We start from the raw sequence: 17,449 nt of genomic DNA, 5'->3' as shown, positions 1-17,449 counted from the left end.
TCTCTGCCCTCAGTTCAGCTGCCATTCTCCTGATTACCCAGGCTTGCTTATTATTTCCTATCACTGTTGCTTCACTGGTGAATGAAGAATAAGCCCAAGGATTCTTATGGCCATAGCCAGGTACTTTCATCTTCTTTCCCAGTGGAGGTTTTCTCCTGAACATTCGACATTTCCTTTCTTTTTCTAAAGCGTGGATGTTGAGGTGGGAGGGCGTGTGCTATTTCAGGGCTGCTGGATTTTACACCCGTAGGGCAGCATTCAGATAAGGGGCAGGGTCCCCATTGCTTCGTGCATGAATGGCGCCACTCAGAGTTGTGCAGCCCTGTGCTGTGGGAGTGTGATTTGGGAGGGGATGGAGTGCTGGCGAGGGCTTCTGGGCAGTAGGGATGCTGAACACTGCAGTAGAAAGACTAAAGAGGAGTTGGCAGTTCAGCCCAGGAGGAAAGTTTCATTTCTACAGAAGAAGGATAGGGATATTGTCTTCCTCTTTGTCATCTACCTGGGGGGAATAAAGCTCTGTGTTTTTCTACACAAATCCATACTGAGCTCACTTTATTATAGAGCCACCCATCGAGCTTGAGATCTGTGGCCTAGAGTTCTATTTCCTCTAATCCTTGTTATTCTTGGTATAGGGACCATTGGCAGGAGCTTCTAAAATGAAACTTCCGTGTTCCTGTAGCCGTGCTGTAAATTGCAGTAATCCCACATTCTCTTGTGTCCCAGCTGGACTCCTTTAGGTAGGGTTTCCATAAGGTCCAAAGAGGTTGGTGGCAGTGCAGGTAACACTGCTGCCCCGCCATGAACTGAGACAGCCCAGCTGATCTGGACACACCAGCAGCGGGACACCCTGCATGGTGCCTCTCGCAGCGGAGTCTTCTGTTCAGGGACCCTTCGAGCGCCCGTCTGGGCAGGTTGCTGCCTTCTGCTACCCAGGTTGTGCGATACACACTGCATAGACACCACTCACATAGGTGACCACATACATGGGGTCCCAAAGCCGCCCAACGTGGTGTCCCGCCTATGGTACCTTCTTTCACTAGACCTTTCCAGGCCAACTAGTGGCCCACATCCAGCTGGGCAGGCTGTTTCCTGTCTCAGGCTGAAGCTCACACCACTACTTCCTTTTTTCCCCAAATTTCTAAGATCTCCCCCTTCCTCCACTTTCACTTCCTGAATGTCACGACCACAGGAATGAAATCAGCAAGTTCGTGCCTTGTTTCTCCTACTCATCCTTTATTAGTGGAAATAATAATGGTGCTAGATAACATTAATGGAGCACTTACAGTATTCACGGTGCTGAAAGTCTAACATGCCGCATCTTTTTTCATCCTTACAGGAATCTCTGAAACGATCAATACTAGGTGAAATTCAGGTTTAGAGAGTTTGAGACATGCCCATGCTTACAGTTAATGACGGGGGGTGTGGGGGGGGACTTGGCCTGCCTGACTGCAGAGCTTGTGCTGTTCATTTTCCTAAGATCCAGGCTAGATATAGCCTCTTGCAGGAAGCCTCCCTGGGTGACCGCATCCCATTCCTGTGACCTTTGGTGGTCCTCCATAGTAACCCCTGGTGTTATTTCAAGTTCAGGACCGCTTAGACGTAGGGGAGAAAGACCAATATTCCTTCCTGTTTCTGAGGTTCCCAGTATAGTAAAGACTGAAAAACTTCTAAGACAGGGTTAGAAAAGTATTAGGACCTTTTTTGTATATTTGCATGAACCAAATTCAGATGTTCAATGTATACTCATACACATAGAAACCCACGTTGTAATACAATTTTGCTACATACAAGGTAACTATAGGAGCTATAAATGATACTCATTAAACTCTCTGTGAAGGGTGGTTTGGTAATGGGACATGAATTTAAGGTTGGAGGCACATCTTTCAATCCTTTCAGTGTATTTCTGTGAAGAAACATGTGCTTTCATTTTTATTAGTATTTAAAGTCCTTTGTGAGTATGAGGCCATTGGCTAATTGACCTTTCTGGATTCTGCATTATCTACTTCTCTATTCCTAGCGTCTAGCACAGAGTCAGGACTTGGAATATAGTAAGCACTTTTTAAAAAATATATATATATTTGTGTTGTTTTTGGCTGTGTTGGGTCTTCGTCACTGCACGCGGGCTTTCTCTAGTTGTGGTGAGTGGGGGCTACTCTTCATTGCAGTGCGTGGGCTTCTCATTGCAGTGGCTTCTCTTGTTACGGAGCACAGGCTCTAGGCACGTGGGCTTCAGTAGCTGTGGCACACGGGCTCAGTAGTTGTGGCTCGCGGGCTCTAGAGCGCAGGCTCAGTGGTTGTGACGCAAGAGCTTAGTTGCTCCGCGGCATGTGGGATCTTCCCGGACCAGGGCTCGAACCCGTGTATCCTGCATTGGCAGGCGGATTCTTAACCACTGCGCCACCAGGAAAGTCTGACATTGTAAGTTCTTATTCCTTGTTGGTTGGTTGTTTGAATGAGTCAATGAATTGTTTGAGAAAAGTCTACAAAGTCAGAGCAGTTTCGGTTGGGATCCCAGCACTGCCATTTACTAGCTGTCTGGCCTTGAGCGAGTTACTTAACCTCTCTTTACTCAGCTTTGTCATCTCAAAAATGAAATTTTTTGTTTAGTACTAAGAGTACCTACCTCAGAAGGATGGTGGGAGGAACAAAGGAGATGATCTGTGAGATGACAAAGGTGAGCCTGCACATACGTAGTCCTTGAGTCCAGGGCAAGGAGGCAGGAGATAGGGCTGTGGGCATCACTGTTAGAAAGCAAGAGGCACTGGAGCTGCTTGTTTCCCTGACCAGCCATGGGGAAAAATGGTTGTGGCCCCAGGAGAGTCTGCAAAGCACCAGACTTTGTTTTCTGGGCCCCTATCCCTTTCCACATTCTCCTTCTTGATTGACAAACATATACGGAGCTTACTTTTTGAATCATGCTCTGCAGTCTCCAGAGCACTCTCACCCACATTATCTCGCTTAATAATTATTCGGAATTGTAAAATTGTCTGTGGTTTCAGGAAATTCCTGCCCTTGTTATGGAATGCCTGGTACTTGCCCCTCTCTTGCTGATAGAGTTATCACCAAGGACATTTGTTTCTGTATTTACTGAGTTGTTTAGCAGCATTTTCATTTTTTCCACCCAAGCCTGAGATTCAAAGAATCTCATAGAGCAAAGCCGCATTTCCAACCTTTTTCTGAGCAGCCAGCTCTAGAGTGGCCTGCTTGGTCCAGGACCTCTGGCTCCTACATGCCCTTGTATTGAGGGACAGAGCATGGCAGCTCTCCCTAACTTGGGCTCCCTTCTCTTTTCTGTCCATTTGGAGTCACAGGGTCCTAGGGCTTGGCTGGAGCGTCATAGTGTTAAAATATATATAACAAAAAATTTATCATTTAACCTTTTTTAAGTGTATTGTTCTGTGGAATTAGGTACATTCACATTGTTGTGCAGTCATCACCACCATCCATCTCGAGAACTCTTTTCATCTTTCAAAACCGAAACTCGGTACCCATTAAATAATAACTCCCTTTCTCCCCACCCCCACTCCAGCCCCTGGCAGCCACCATTCTACTTTCTGTTGCTATGAATCCGACTACTCTAGGTACCTCATATAAGTGGAATAGTGTAATATTTGTCCTTTTGTGGCAGGCTTGTTTCACTTAGCACATGTCCTCAAGGTTCATCCGTGTTATAGCATATGTCAGAATTTCCTTCCTATTTAAGGCTGAATAATATTCCATTATATGTATATACCACATGTTGTTTATCCATTCATCTGTTGATGGATACTTCAGTTGTTGCATTGTCTTTTGTCTCAACTAGTACAGTAGCCTCCTAATTGTTCTCTTTGCTTCCATTCTTTCCTCTTCCAATCTGTTCTCCACTCAGCTTCTAAAGAGGCAAATTGAATTTTGTTCCTCTTCTTTAAATCCTTCATTGGCTTTTCATTGTGCTTAGAATGAAATCTAAACATCTAAATCTGGCTCACAAGACCCCATATCTACATAGTTCATAAAGTGAGCTACCTTGCAACCTTATCCCATGCCCCATCCTCCTTGCTCCCTCTATGCTCAGTTCAAGTTTTTTCTTTCTTTTTTTTTCTTCTTGTTAATTTTTTCCCATCTCAGACTCTTTGTGTCTTTGGTCTTTGGTCTTTTCTACCATGAATACACTCTACTTCTTGTCATGGTCTGGGTCTTCTCATCCTTCAGGTAGTAGTAAAATGTAACCTCTTCAGAGAGAGCTCCAATCACCCTATATATTATAGGATCCCTTGCTATTCCATGTCTGAACCCTTTATCGATCTGCAGGATTCTTATCTGTTTATAGTTGACTTGTCTCATCCCTGTTTTCCCCTCTTGGATAGAAACCCCTTGAAGGCAGGGTCTGTATCTATCTATTTTGTAACCTGAATATCTAGCAGGTCTTTACTAACAATTTGTTGGATGAATTAATACATATCCTATTTTAATTTTTTTTATTTTTTGGAAACATTTATTTTTAATTTTTATTTATTTAATTTATCCTTGTTGTACAAGGTCTTAGTTGCAGCATGCGGGATCTAGTTCCCTGACCTGGGATCGAACCCAAGTCCCCTGCATTGGAGGGTGAATTCTTAACCACTGTACCACCAGGGTACCTACATATCCTTTTTTTTTTTTTGCGGTACGCAGGCCTCTCACTGTTGGGGCCTCTCCGGTTGCGGAGCACAGGCTCCAGATGCACAGGCTCAGCGGCCATGGCTCACGGGCCCAGCCGCTTTGCGGCATGTGGGATCTTCCCAGACCGGGGCACGAACCTGTGTCCCCTGCATCGGCAGGCGGACTCTCAACCACTGCGCCACCAGGGAAGCCCCTACATATCCTATTTTTAGAAAGAGGTTGGTGATTCCACAATTGGTTCTACTTTTACTTTCCTTCCTTTGTGCTCACTCTTCCTTCATCCCACCTCTAACACCTTCCAAAAAGCTAACATCCCTAATTGAAGAGTCATTGGCATGATATCATCATTCGTTCTCCAGAAAACTGGTTGAATGTTTGTTGGCCTCCTGATTTTCAAAGGAAAGGCACCCAAAATTGTCGTTTAACATTTTGCACTGAAAATGATCACCCTTTCAGCTTTGCTCCATGTCTCTGGAAAAGCAAGCTAATTTTGCAGTGGCCTAAGTAAGCAAGGCAGAAAAAGAAATTAAACTTTCTAGAGAGAGAAATCCATGTAATATGTTCCAAAGTGCTACATGTAAAGCTTAGTGGTATTTTGCTACTGTATTGTTCTTTAATTTACTCCGTACTATGGGCAATAGTTGATTTTTGTTGAAATTCAGTCCCTTATCCATGTCTGGAAATTATCTAAAGAAGGCTATGCCCAGGCCCTTGAGATTCTGAGCTCTAGAGTTAATTCTCCCATTTTTAAACTGTAGCGCTGGCACAGCCTGGGTGGATCCTCTGCCCAGTATGTGACGGGCTGAAATTAAGGATTGGTCACTGTGTTCTCACCTCGGACTCAGGATCTCCTCTAAGCTTGTGCCTTTTGTTGAGAGAATTCATTTTTTTTGTGGTTGTAGGATTGTTGTCTCCTTTATCTTTCTGGCTCTCAGTTGGGTACCACTCTTAGCTCGTAGAGGCTGCCCTCAGATCCTTGACCTGTGGCCTCCATCTCAGCAGTGGAGAACCTTCCTTTCACACTTTGAATCTCTCTGACTTCCTCTTCTGCTACCAGCCAGAGAAAACTCTCTCCTTTTAAAGGGCTCATTGATTAGCTTAAGCTTGCATGGATAGTCACCCTATCTTAAGGTTAACTGATTAGTAACCTTAATTGTATCTGCAAAATCCCTTTTGCCATGTACTATGACATAATCACAATAGTAACACCAGGGTGTGGAGATTATGGGAGTCATCATAGAATTTTGCTTGCCACAGTTTCTCTCTTATTTTATTAGAATTGCATTTGCCTGTAAGTATCAGAAAACTTGATTATAATAACTTAAACCAAAAATTTTTTTTTCACATAACAATATATATAGAGGTGAGTGATTATTGATTGTGGTTCGGTGGCTCAGTGACATCAGCATCAATGACTCTGTGATCTCTTAGCCTTTCCTTGTGGTTATAGAAGCTCCAGCCAGCCATCATGACTGTATTCAAGACAGGAAAAAGAGAACATGAGTAGGATTAGGACAACATGAGTAACATCTGTTATCTTCATTGGGAATGCAAAACAGAAGATAGATAAAAAACACTTCTCAGAGCTTTATTTCTGACCATACTTCCATTTATGTCTCATTGGCCAGAACTTACCCAAGTGGCCACCCATAGGTTCAAGGGAGGCTGGGAAAGCAGGAATAGGAATTATTGTGATTGGCTCAACCAATAATGACCTATCCTCCAGTGCTGGATGATAAGAGGAAATGGATATTGATGATATAGCTAACATATCTGTTATACCTATTTTCTGGAAGGTAGAATGTGGTATAGTGGAAAAAATGCAGAATTTAGAGTCAAGAGACTTGTAATCCTGTCCCACCTGTGTCATGGTTAGCTGTGTGACCTTAGACTAGTCAAGAAACCTCTCTGAGCCAGTTCCCTTATCTATCAAGTGAGAGAAATTTCTGCTTTACTTATCTCAGTGTTATTATAAAAATGGATTGAAATTATCCATGAGTTTCTTTGCATCCTGGAAATATATACTAATTGTGGTTTTTGGTAAGTATTTGGTATAAAAATAATGTATTTCATGGATTCTAAGAAATATATGTATGTATATATACAATTTTTAATATTTTATAATCTCTGAAATTAGATGCAGTTTACAATCTATGACAGCTTCAAAGAAATATAATAACAATATTTTGTTAAGCTTCTTGGAAAGTTTTAGGGTTATGCTTAGGAAATATGGCCATTGGGACCCACAAGACTCCTATAGACTCCTAGAAAACTGACAGTCTCATGATAGAACATCTAAAATATAGATGAAAGGAAATTATCCACACCAACTTCCTACTTTCATACAGGGAGATATTAGTATCTCTATTCCAGATGTAAAACTGAAGTAAGCTGAGATGAGTTTACAAGATGGAGTAAGCCATCTTCTAAGAGTTCAAGGTGCTAGAAAGTATTCCACAAACTTTAAAGCTTGACCTCCTACCAGGGTTATTCACTGAATGTGACATACTGTTCAGCTACCTAGGGATGTCATTACGGGTCACTGCCTCAGGAATGCACCGAGATCAGAGGCAACCTGTTTTGCAAGTCAAGTGTGACATAGATCCTTGACTCTGAATGTGGAGCCATGAAGTTGTTGGATAGCACAGCCATCAAGATGGTTTATTTTGAAGAAAAATCACATGATAGAATATTTATAATTATAACCTTGGGATATATATACATGTATGCATGTACACATATATGTATTTATATGTGTATGTATTTGTATATATATTTTTGTGTATACACACACACAAATAATATGACTTTAGATGGGGCAAAAACAGACATCTGGGGATGGGGGATTATGGTGTATATGATTGAAAGAGAGAAATAGGGGTGAGTGAGTCTATGGAGAGTCATAGATACATACTGACTATAGTTGAAATATGACATATGTTCCTTTAGGAGTTCTTTCTCCTATATGCATGACTTGAGACTGGGGTATTCATTCTATTCACCAATTTCCAATGGAAGAAGAGGGATCAGTCTCTTTTTATTTTTAAAAAATTAAATATTTAAATGAAAGAATGAAAGAAAAAATGGTGACAAGATAGGAAGAACAAACAACCAGGGCCAAACAACCAAGTACTTGGAAGCAGTGTTCCAAGTACTTAATCTGATTTAGGTCTTTGTCACAGGGTAATTAGGTCTTCCAGGCTTCTGCTTATTCTGAGAATTTATGAAGCAAGCAACACTGTTACTTTAACTTCCTGACTAAACTTTTGTGATTTCTGTAGCCCACTGTGACAGAGGCTGCAGAGTGTAAAACCATGCTTGATATTATTTTGTATGACTGTACTGAGCACAATTCTGAGTGCTTAGTAGATGCTCAGTGTACGTTTGTTGAATGTCTTATTTTAGAAGAACATTCTAAAGAAATACAAAGAATTCACACAGTCTTATTTTTTCCCATTCTTCCTTTCTTCCCAGTTTTCCTTTTGACCTTTAGTTGCTTTTCCTTGATCAGGAAAAATTTGAGGCTTTACTTTGAAGTTTGGAATTGGCACCAGGATCTGGTTTAAGATATATTTGCATAAACCCCTGATAGCTGGCTGGATAGCATTTGTCAGTAACCTCAAAACCCAGCAAGTGGATGCAGAGATTTTTTTTTTTTTTTTTTTTTTTTGCGGTACGCGGGCCTCTCCCGTCGTGGAGCACAGGCTCCAGACACGCAGGCTCAGCGGCCACGGCTCATGGGCCCAGCCGCTCCGCGGCATGTGGGATCCTCCCGGACTGGGGCACGAACCTGTGTCCCCTGCATCCGCAGGCAGACTCCCAACCACTGCGCCACCAGGGAAGCCCGGATGCAGAGATTTTTAAAGTAACTGTCTAGTTGAATACATATGACAGAGATATAGAAGGAAGATCACTAAATTCTCAGATTTAAATAACCTCTAACCAAGCAAGAATTATTTTATGGTATTTTATAGCATAGCTAACCTAACAAAATAGAACATTGTCCCAGCTCTGAAGGGATGGATTTAATCCATATGGCTATATGAAACCCTCCTTTCCTTCTCATATGATTTATAAAAGTTCTGTAAAACTTCTTATTAATATTTCCAGGACAGCAGTATAAAATCACCCTAATATAGATGATCTGAACTAGTGTCTTTTTCTTTTTTAAAGAATGAACACAAGTCAGTAAGGAATGTTTCAGGGGAGGACTTTCAATTCTTGCTATAACTGGTTAACAAACTGGTCCTTCTGCAGTAAACAACCACAAAACCAGGCAAAATATATCAGGTAACTGTTTTCAGGTATTGGTCAACAGAAAGCACAGTATTTCCATTCTGAGTGAAGGAAAACTCACGAGGTGAGCCCGATGGTCACCTTGGCTGTCTTCCAGGGGAGAGTTTCTTGATTGCAGCAGAGTATGCTAGAGTCTCGGCTGAGCCCAGCACTCCTGCTGAACTAAGGAAACACAGATCTGAGTTTGGGGCAATGGAAGCAGCTAGAATCCACAGGGCAGTGCACTAGAGAGGAGAGGGTTGCATAGGGCTGGGGGGGAACAGGACTCCCTGGGTACACTCTCTGGGTGTACCCAGGGAGTCCTTGGCCAGGCTAGAGTGCCCATGAACAGATCGAAACTATATGAGATTTACCAAAAATGGTGGCTCCAGGGTTGAGAATTGGACAGAGATGCTAAAGGTCAAGCAGCTGATACTGAGGGACACTGGTGGTCCAGCCCAGAAACAGTGGAAAAACCTTTTTAACACCTTAATAATATCCCAAGCATCCAAAAAAGACACAGAAAATCTGTGTCTTAGGGGCAGAAGTCTATGCTTTCAAGCAGGGTTGGTAAATTTTTTTTTTTTATATAAAGGGCTAGATGATAATTATTTTAAGCCCTGTGAGCCATTCAATATTTCTCACAGCTACGCAACTCTGCTATTGTAGAGCAAAAGCATCCAAAGACAACATGTAAATGAATGGGCATGGTTTTATTCCAATGTCACTTTTTTTTAACAAAAAAGGCAGAGGGCCAGACTTGGTTCATTGCTATAGTTTACCAACACTTGCCCTACAGTAAAGCCTACTTTAGATCTACCCTAACAAAGCTCAGAGCCAAGTGCTGTCAAGAAAAATTGCAAGGGAAATTGAGTTTGGAAGTTGAGTCCTGTGGTAGTTAGAGGAGGTTGGGGAACATCTTTGACTTTGCGAAGATTCATCCAACAAAGTGGAAGACCAAGCTTATGCAAGCCTATGCAAGATCAAGGTGAGCAGACAGTTTGACTTCTGGCAAAAATCAACTGCAGAGGAAGATCAAATCTCGAATGTCTTCATGTATCCTCAACAATTGTTAGGTATGCAAAGAAACAGGAAAATATTACCCATAGTAAAAAAAAAAAAAAAAAAAAAAAAAAAAGTCAATAGAAACTAATCCCCAAATGGTCCAGATGTTGGATTTGGCAGACAAAGCTTTTAAAGAAACTATTATAAATATGTTCAAAGAACTAAAGGAAAATATTGTCAGAATGAGTGAATATAAAGGCATCTCAGCAGAGAAATAGAAACTATAAAAGAATTTAATGAATATCTTAGAATGAAAAAGTTGAATAATTGAGATGAAAAATTCACAGGATGAGCTTAAGAGAACAAAGATGACAGAAGATAGAATCAATGAACTTGAAGACAGATCAACAGGAGAAGAGATAGAGAAAAACATATTTTAAGAATAGTGGCTGAATTTTCCCAAATTTAATGAAAATATTGACAAACAAATTCAAGATATTACACAGACTTCCAGGTAGGATGAGTTATAAGAAAACCACATCTAGACATACCGTAGTTAATTGCTAAAAACCAAAGATAAAATCTTGAAAACAGAGAGAAAAGATATAACAGCGAAATAAGAATTACAACCAACTCCTCTCCAGAAACAATAGGGAGAAAAAGACAAGATACTGAAGAAAAAAAAAGTCAACCTCAAATTCTATGTCTAATGCAAAATATCCTACAAAAACAAGGATTAAATAAAGAATGGACTGTTTTAGAGCAATGCAGTCCAATAGAAATATAGTACAAGCCACATATGTATTGTTTTAAATGTTCTAATGGCCCCAGTGAAAAATTTTAAAAGAAACAGGTAAAATTAATTTTAACAGTATATTTTATTTAACAGTATATTTTATTTATTTAAATATATTTTATTTAAGTATATACAAATATTACCATTTTAACATGTAATCAGTATAAAAATTATTAGATATTTTACACATTTTTATGCTTTTTGAAATCTGGTGTGTATTTTACAGTTAAAGAACAACTCAGTTTGGACTAACCACATTTCAATAGTTACTTGTGTCTAGTGGCTGCTGTTGGAATTGAATAGCACAGTTTTAGATCAAAGAGAAAGGGTAATGGACAAGTTGCCCTGAATCCAGGTTGTTTCCCAAGCTATCTTATACATAGTGTTTATTTATTTATTTTAAATTTATTTATTTTTGGCTGCGTTGGGTCTTTGTTGCTGCGCGTGGGCTTTCTCTAGTTGCGGCGAGTGGGGGCTACTCTTTGTTGCGGTGTGCGGGCTTCTCATTTCTGTGGCTTCTCCTGTTGCGGAGCACGGGCTCTAGGCATGTGGGCTTCAGTAGTTGTGGCACACGGGCTCAGTAGTTGTGGCTCACGGGCTCTAGAGCGCCAGCTCAGTAGCTGCGGCGCATGGGCTTAGTTGCTCTGCGGCATGTGGGATCTTCCTGGACCAGGGCTCAAACCTGTGTCCCTTGCATTGGCAAGCGGATTCTTAACCACTGCACCACCAGGAAAGTCCTACATAGTGTTTAAATTAACCTTTCTAAAACATTTGCCAGCTGAGAAGACCTGAAGAAGCTACCTACTATGTGGTAAAACAAGTTAATTTGTCCATTCTTTCATTCATTCATTCAGCTGTTTACTCAATAAACGTTTACTAAATGCCAGACCCTAGTCAAAGAGTTGGAGATATTCACAAGAACAAAATCCAGTCCCTTTCCTCAGGGAGCTCACAGGCTAATTGACATGATAGCCATATTAACAAACAGGTTCATTATCATTTGATAAATGAGAGTAGGTAAGATACTACCAGCATACAGAAGACATGGTGGATAAGGAACAAGTGGGATTAGTGGGAGTCAAGGAGGGGTACTGTGTATCAGAGTTCTTCATTGCAAACAACAAAAACTGACTCTGGCTAACATAGGAGTAAAGGAGCCACTGAGGACTTTTTAAGCAGAGCTGTGGCATGGGCATTTTCAGGTTTTAAGCAGACCATGATGGCATAATAGTTTGGATAATAGGTTAGAGGGGATAATGCCGAAGGCGAGGTAATAGACTAGTAATTGTCTGAATGAGAGACATTGAAGGGCTGAACCAAGGCAATGGCTGTGGGAAGGGAAAGGGTAGTTTCAAGAGTTCAAACTCATTCTGAAATTGAGAACTGTCACTGTCCCAACCCCTCCTTTTCCAGTGCGCTCAACTCACTCCCACCCTCTTCAGATAAACAGAGCGTAACTCACTGTGAACTAGACATGCCATTTCTGCTCCTTCTTTCTCGAATGCCTTTGCCCCTCTGCTCATTTTCTCAGAGCCCTCCCTTCCCATTTAAGATGCAGCTCATGACCACCTACTGCTCAAGCCCTGGTTGCTGTCATTGTTTTGATGGCTAACTTGTCACAATAGGTTAAAGAGCCTACTGTGTTATTATGTCACTGTCATACCTCCCTGCATTCTACTGTAAGCTACTAGAGGCTAGTGATGCCGTCTCGGTCTTCCTTGTACTGTCAGGCCCTAGAATGGGTCCAGCACAGAGTACCCAGTACATGTTCCTGATGATGCTGGCCCCTGGCTCTGTGCGACACATTAGGGTCCTGTTGTGGCTGATAGCTTCCATCACCAAATTCATGCTCGGTACAGTCTGAGGAATGTTCATCTCCCGTAAGCACATCTCTTGGGTCACTGTCTGCTCGTAGACTTTCACCAACTTCCCATTTCCCAGTGAACTCTTCTCAGCTATTAAGGTCCATCAGTCCATTCTCCCCACATTTCCCCAGTAGATACCTCAGCAGTCATCAAACTGACCTCTTTACTGGTCCAAAAACAAGTCCCATGAAGGTCTGATTCTTTTTTTAAATCTTTTTGTAAAAATTAATTAATTAATTAATTAATTATTGGCTGTGTTGGGTCTTCGTCTCTGTGCAAGGGCTCTCTCTAGTTGCGGCGAGCGGGGGCCACTCTTCATCGCGGTACGTGGGCCTCTCACCGTTGTGGCCTCTCCCGTTGCGGAGCACAGGCCCCGGACGCGCAGGCTCAGCGGCCATGGCTCACGGGCCTAGCCGCTCCGCGGCATGTGGGATCCTCCCAGACCAGGGCTCGAACCCGTGTCCCCTGCATCGGCAGGCAGATCCTCAACCACTGCGCCACCAGGAAAGTCCCAGGTCTGATTCTTAATTGTCACTTAGACTAACCCCTGTCCCAAGGGTGTCCTTACTCTTCCCTTCCAGTGGTTCAGAACCAAGGATGTCCTTCAGATCCAAAAACCTGCCTGGTTCCTTATGGTTCCAGCCCTTGCAGATCTATGACCACACTGTCACAGCATTTCTGGTGTGTCTTCCAGCAGGCAGTTATTCCCAGATTTATTGTGTTTGCTATTCTCAGCATCTTCATCTCCACAGCTAGATTGCAAGCTGCTTGATCGCTCACTACATCCCAAGGGTGCCAGATATGTTTCTGGACACCTAGGGCTCCTGAATGCATATTAGAAGATTGGCATAAGGCAGAACCATTTCTCGGACTCCCATCTTATCAGTCAACTGCATTCTCCAACCCCCCACCCCCCACCCATTTTAGCGTGTAAGGGAAGCCGAGGAAGAAGCTTCTCTCTGGAATGGCAGCCCAGAGACTTTTTTTTTTTTTTTTTTTTTTGCGGTACGTGGGCCTCTCACTGTTGTGGCCTCTCCCGTTGCGGAGCACAGGCTCCGGATGCGCAGGCTCAGCGGCCATGGCTCACAGGCCCAGCTGCTCCGCGGCATGTGGGATCTTCCCGGACCGGGGCACGAACCCGTGTCTCCTGCATCGGCAGGCGGACTCTCAACTACTGTGCCACCAGGGAAGCCCAGTCCAGAGACTTTAGTAAGATTTTGAGTGTCTCTTGGTCAGCCATGCTACTGATAGTGAGTCACTGCTCGTTTGTGGGGATTCTAAGCCTCACTTTATAATTCATGTTCTAAAAACGGGGTGAGGTTTTTATAGAGAAACCAATTCCTGTGTGAACATAGCCTCACAATGATCAGGTTCCTCTGAGGGCTTCCAGCTGCTCGCCCAGCACTCCTCAAGGTCAGGCATCTCAGGGTTCACTGGATATAGCTGTTTCATGGCAAATACCTAGAATCCATTTCACAGGGTTATGATGGGGGGTTCCCGGTGATAAATTTGTTCCCCCAGCCTTTCTTGAGACTTTTCATGGTCTGTAACCAGCCATGTCTGGATCTGGGATGGACAAGTTGAGGAAGGGTAGATAAATCTTGGGGGCTCTTCTTTTGTTCATACTTCTGAGTAGTAGTCTTGCTTCCTCAGCCAGAAAGCGCTTGCATCTATAAAGAGGAAGTTGAGTGCTTGTCTCTGCTTAGCATCTGGGAGAACTGCTCTATAAAGCACTGAAAAGGGAAATCACTAAAATCAGAATGTGTAAGTGACAGAAATGGGATGGTTTTGTGAAATTTGTGTTCTGGTCCCAAGACTTCGACTAGCAAACAGTGTACCTTTGTGTGAGTCATTTACCTACGGTAGCGATGACCATAGTTGACATTTATAAAGAGCTTGGACTGGGGCCTGGCATACAGTAAGCCCTCTGTAAGCTCACCTGCTATGATCATCATCATTACATAAGGTTTTTCAGTCCCAGTACTAAGCACTTGGTGTATGTTATCTTATTTAATCCTTAAAATTATGACATGAGTTTTGCTGCAGAGGGGTGAGCTGAGGCTTAAAGACTATACAGTACTCAAATCCAGACAGTGGAACTCCCGAGCCCATTTCAATCTCTGTTGTTATTGTGCCTGATTTCCTTAGGCCTCAGTTTTTTTGGTTTTTTTTTCCATCTGTAAAACTTGAGAGCTGGACTACTGGTCTTTAAAATCTTGGAGCTCTAAAATTTCTAGATATTTTCTCCATTATTTTCACCCTTTTCCTTCTCTCCTTCCCCTTCCCCTCATCCACCCACACTCATCCGTGAATTTCACTGGATTCATCATCATGGGATGGGCAGGATGTTTTCCGCATTGAGCTATGATGCTGCAGATGTCAGCACGTGGACTTGTAGTATTGTGGCTTTGTGGTGGTTGTTGGACCTGGTTTGCATGCTGCTGTTGTTGGGAGAGGGGGAATCTGACTCTTCAATTGTACTGTCTTATCTTGGCCTGCAGCCATTGCCACATTGAGTGATGCTAACATTTGACGGGCTTGAGAAAGGCTTAATGGGAGAAGCCCACTGGAATCAGCTCTTTGGGTCCGTGGGCTCTGCCTGGTTCTCTGGTGAGATCTGGTTTGGAGCACTCACTCTCCAGGCTGTTAGCCCATGTCTGGTCCTGTGATTGGTAAGGATCTTAGGAGAGGAACTTGGATGAGAGGTTTCTGGACTTTCCATTCTGCTCACAGCTTGGATTCCCTGGCAGATTTCCAGTGAGGAGTTTCACCGATCATTTCATTATGGTTGCATTGTCATGAATGTCTGTAAAGTACTTTAGCTGGTGGTTAGTCTATATATATTCTCTAGTATTTTTCTTTGTGGCTGTGACCCAAAGATTAGAGTGTTTCGGCATCAGAAGACCTGGGCTCAAGTGTTGCATCTATTACTTCCTAACTTGGTGCATCTAACACACCTGCTTGTTATGACCTCTACTTGATCATTTTTTTGGTGGTCTCTTACTATGGAATAAAAAGAGTCCATTTGTCACTATCCTAGGATGTGTGAATTCTTCCACTTAGAAACTTGGGAGAAACATCTTAGAATCTTAGGGCACCAAACAAAGGTTTCGAAACAGCAAAAGTGTCGGATAAGTCACTTAACTTCTCTCAGCCCAGATTTCTTCCTCTGTGAAAGAATTATAATAATACTTACCCAACTACAATGGCTATTCAATCAAAGTATGGTATGAAAATAGGTTTCTGTAAATTATAGATTCTGTAGGAAACATTACTTATTTTTAGGAAGTATCATGCAACAAAACTAATTTTTTTAATTACCAAAAAAGCAAAAGCTATTAAATGTTTCTATTCTCATTATTGTTAGCATAGATTATTTACTGCAGATAATAACCTGTAGTAAAATTTCAATGTTTTCTTTTTATTGTGCACCAGGTAGAAGGCTATAAGTTAAATTATTCTAGACTAAAGTGAATATTGTGAGTATTCAGTTAATAAGAACTGATACTGTTCAAGGTGGATAGTAGCTCTTATGTGGAAACATTAATTTTGCATTAATTCAGATTTTACTAATTCATTATAAGATCAAGAGTTAGGTTCCAGCTGTAAAAAGACATTAACTGTACAAGCAATATTATGAGTCTATTAAGTATCCTTACATGGAACATAATTGCAATGTGAGTAAAGGCTAGACTTTTACATACTAATTCAAACTGTCCTAGAGTGAAAATGTGTTTCTTTAACTCACATTTTCCACTAAAGTAAATATGCCCTACCCCCTTACTCCAAATGAATAATATGACTCCATTTCTGTTTTTCTTGATTGGTAAGTCATGCTTGGAGATACCATCTGGAGATGGTTGGGTTTCTGCCAAAGATTTAAATCAGGCTTGCGAAGAGCTACCTGCCTAAGGCAACAAACCACACTGATTTAATAGGAAAGAGCATGCTTTTATTTTGCCATCTGGTAAAGGAAAGTGAAAGCACTTTGAAAAATTTTAATATTTGTTCTACAATGATGGCCTTATAGATAAGTATTTCCAAAATATAGTAATTGGGAAAATTGGAGAATCTAATTGCTAAAATCTGCGTGATTATTTATGTCTGATTTGAAGGCACATACAGAGATCTCAATGCTAAAAGCAGATATTTCTGTAAGAGAAGTGAAGGCAAGACAGGGATAGAGAAAGGTAAATAGGTTGGAAAGGACCCAGACCTCCTTGTGGGCAGTGTTGAAAGCTCAAGACCTGTGTGGATTGGTTATAATGTGATGATTATCCCTTTTAATTTTTATTTTTTAAACTGATTTCCACTTGGCAGATTAACCAAAGGCAAGAGAGGCTAATCTGTCTACGTTCTGAGTGCCACTCTCCGCGAGACCCCCATAACAGACCCCAGGCCCAAGTCCACTGTGCTACCAGACCCCCACCCCACCCCAGGCATTGCTCTGGGGTCTGCCTGAGGCCAGCAGTGTGAAGATGACCAGCACCTTCCTAGCATGACGACCTTGGACCATGTGATCGCTACCCACCAGTCGGAGTGGGTCTCTTTCAATGAGGAGCCGCTCTTCCCTGTCCCTTCTGAGGGTAAGGAGAACGTCCATCGCCTAAGTGAAAAGATTAACAAAGAACCACACCTGCTTGTTATGGCTTCTATTTGATCGTTCTTTTGGGGGGATCTTGATATGGAAAACAGAGCCAGTTTGTTACTTTCTTCAGGTCCAGATACTTCCACTTAGAAGCCTAGAGGAAACATCTTAGGACCTAGGGCCCCAAACAAGGACCTGGAAACACCAAACGTATTGGCTGCTTTCTTCCAATGAACATTAACTTCCTATTTCCAAAGTACTTTATGCTCAGTCTTTTCG

The 17,449-nt window shown here is 42.1% G+C and overlaps 1 protein-coding gene across 4 annotated transcripts in view; it reads left to right on the top strand.

Moving 5' to 3' along the window:
- Positions 1-17,449, top strand: part of STON2 (stonin 2) — a 149,808-nt gene that overhangs the window by 17,080 nt on the left and 115,279 nt on the right. For all 4 annotated transcript variants that reach the window (XM_081230310.1, XM_081230309.1, XM_081230308.1 and 1 more), the window contains exon 2: positions 16,903-17,168. In XM_081230310.1, coding sequence (XP_081086436.1) covers positions 17,081-17,168 — 88 coding nt within the window. In that variant the 5' untranslated portion in view covers positions 16,903-17,080. The remainder of the gene's footprint in view (positions 1-16,902; positions 17,169-17,449) is intronic.

The sequence above is a fragment of the Mesoplodon bidens genome (genome assembly GCF_964165515.1).
Source record: "Mesoplodon bidens genome assembly, chromosome: 3".
NCBI lineage: Eukaryota > Metazoa > Chordata > Mammalia > Artiodactyla > Ziphiidae > Mesoplodon > Mesoplodon bidens.
Note: the sequence above shows the minus strand (reverse complement) of the source record. Positions and strands in the feature narration are given on the sequence as shown.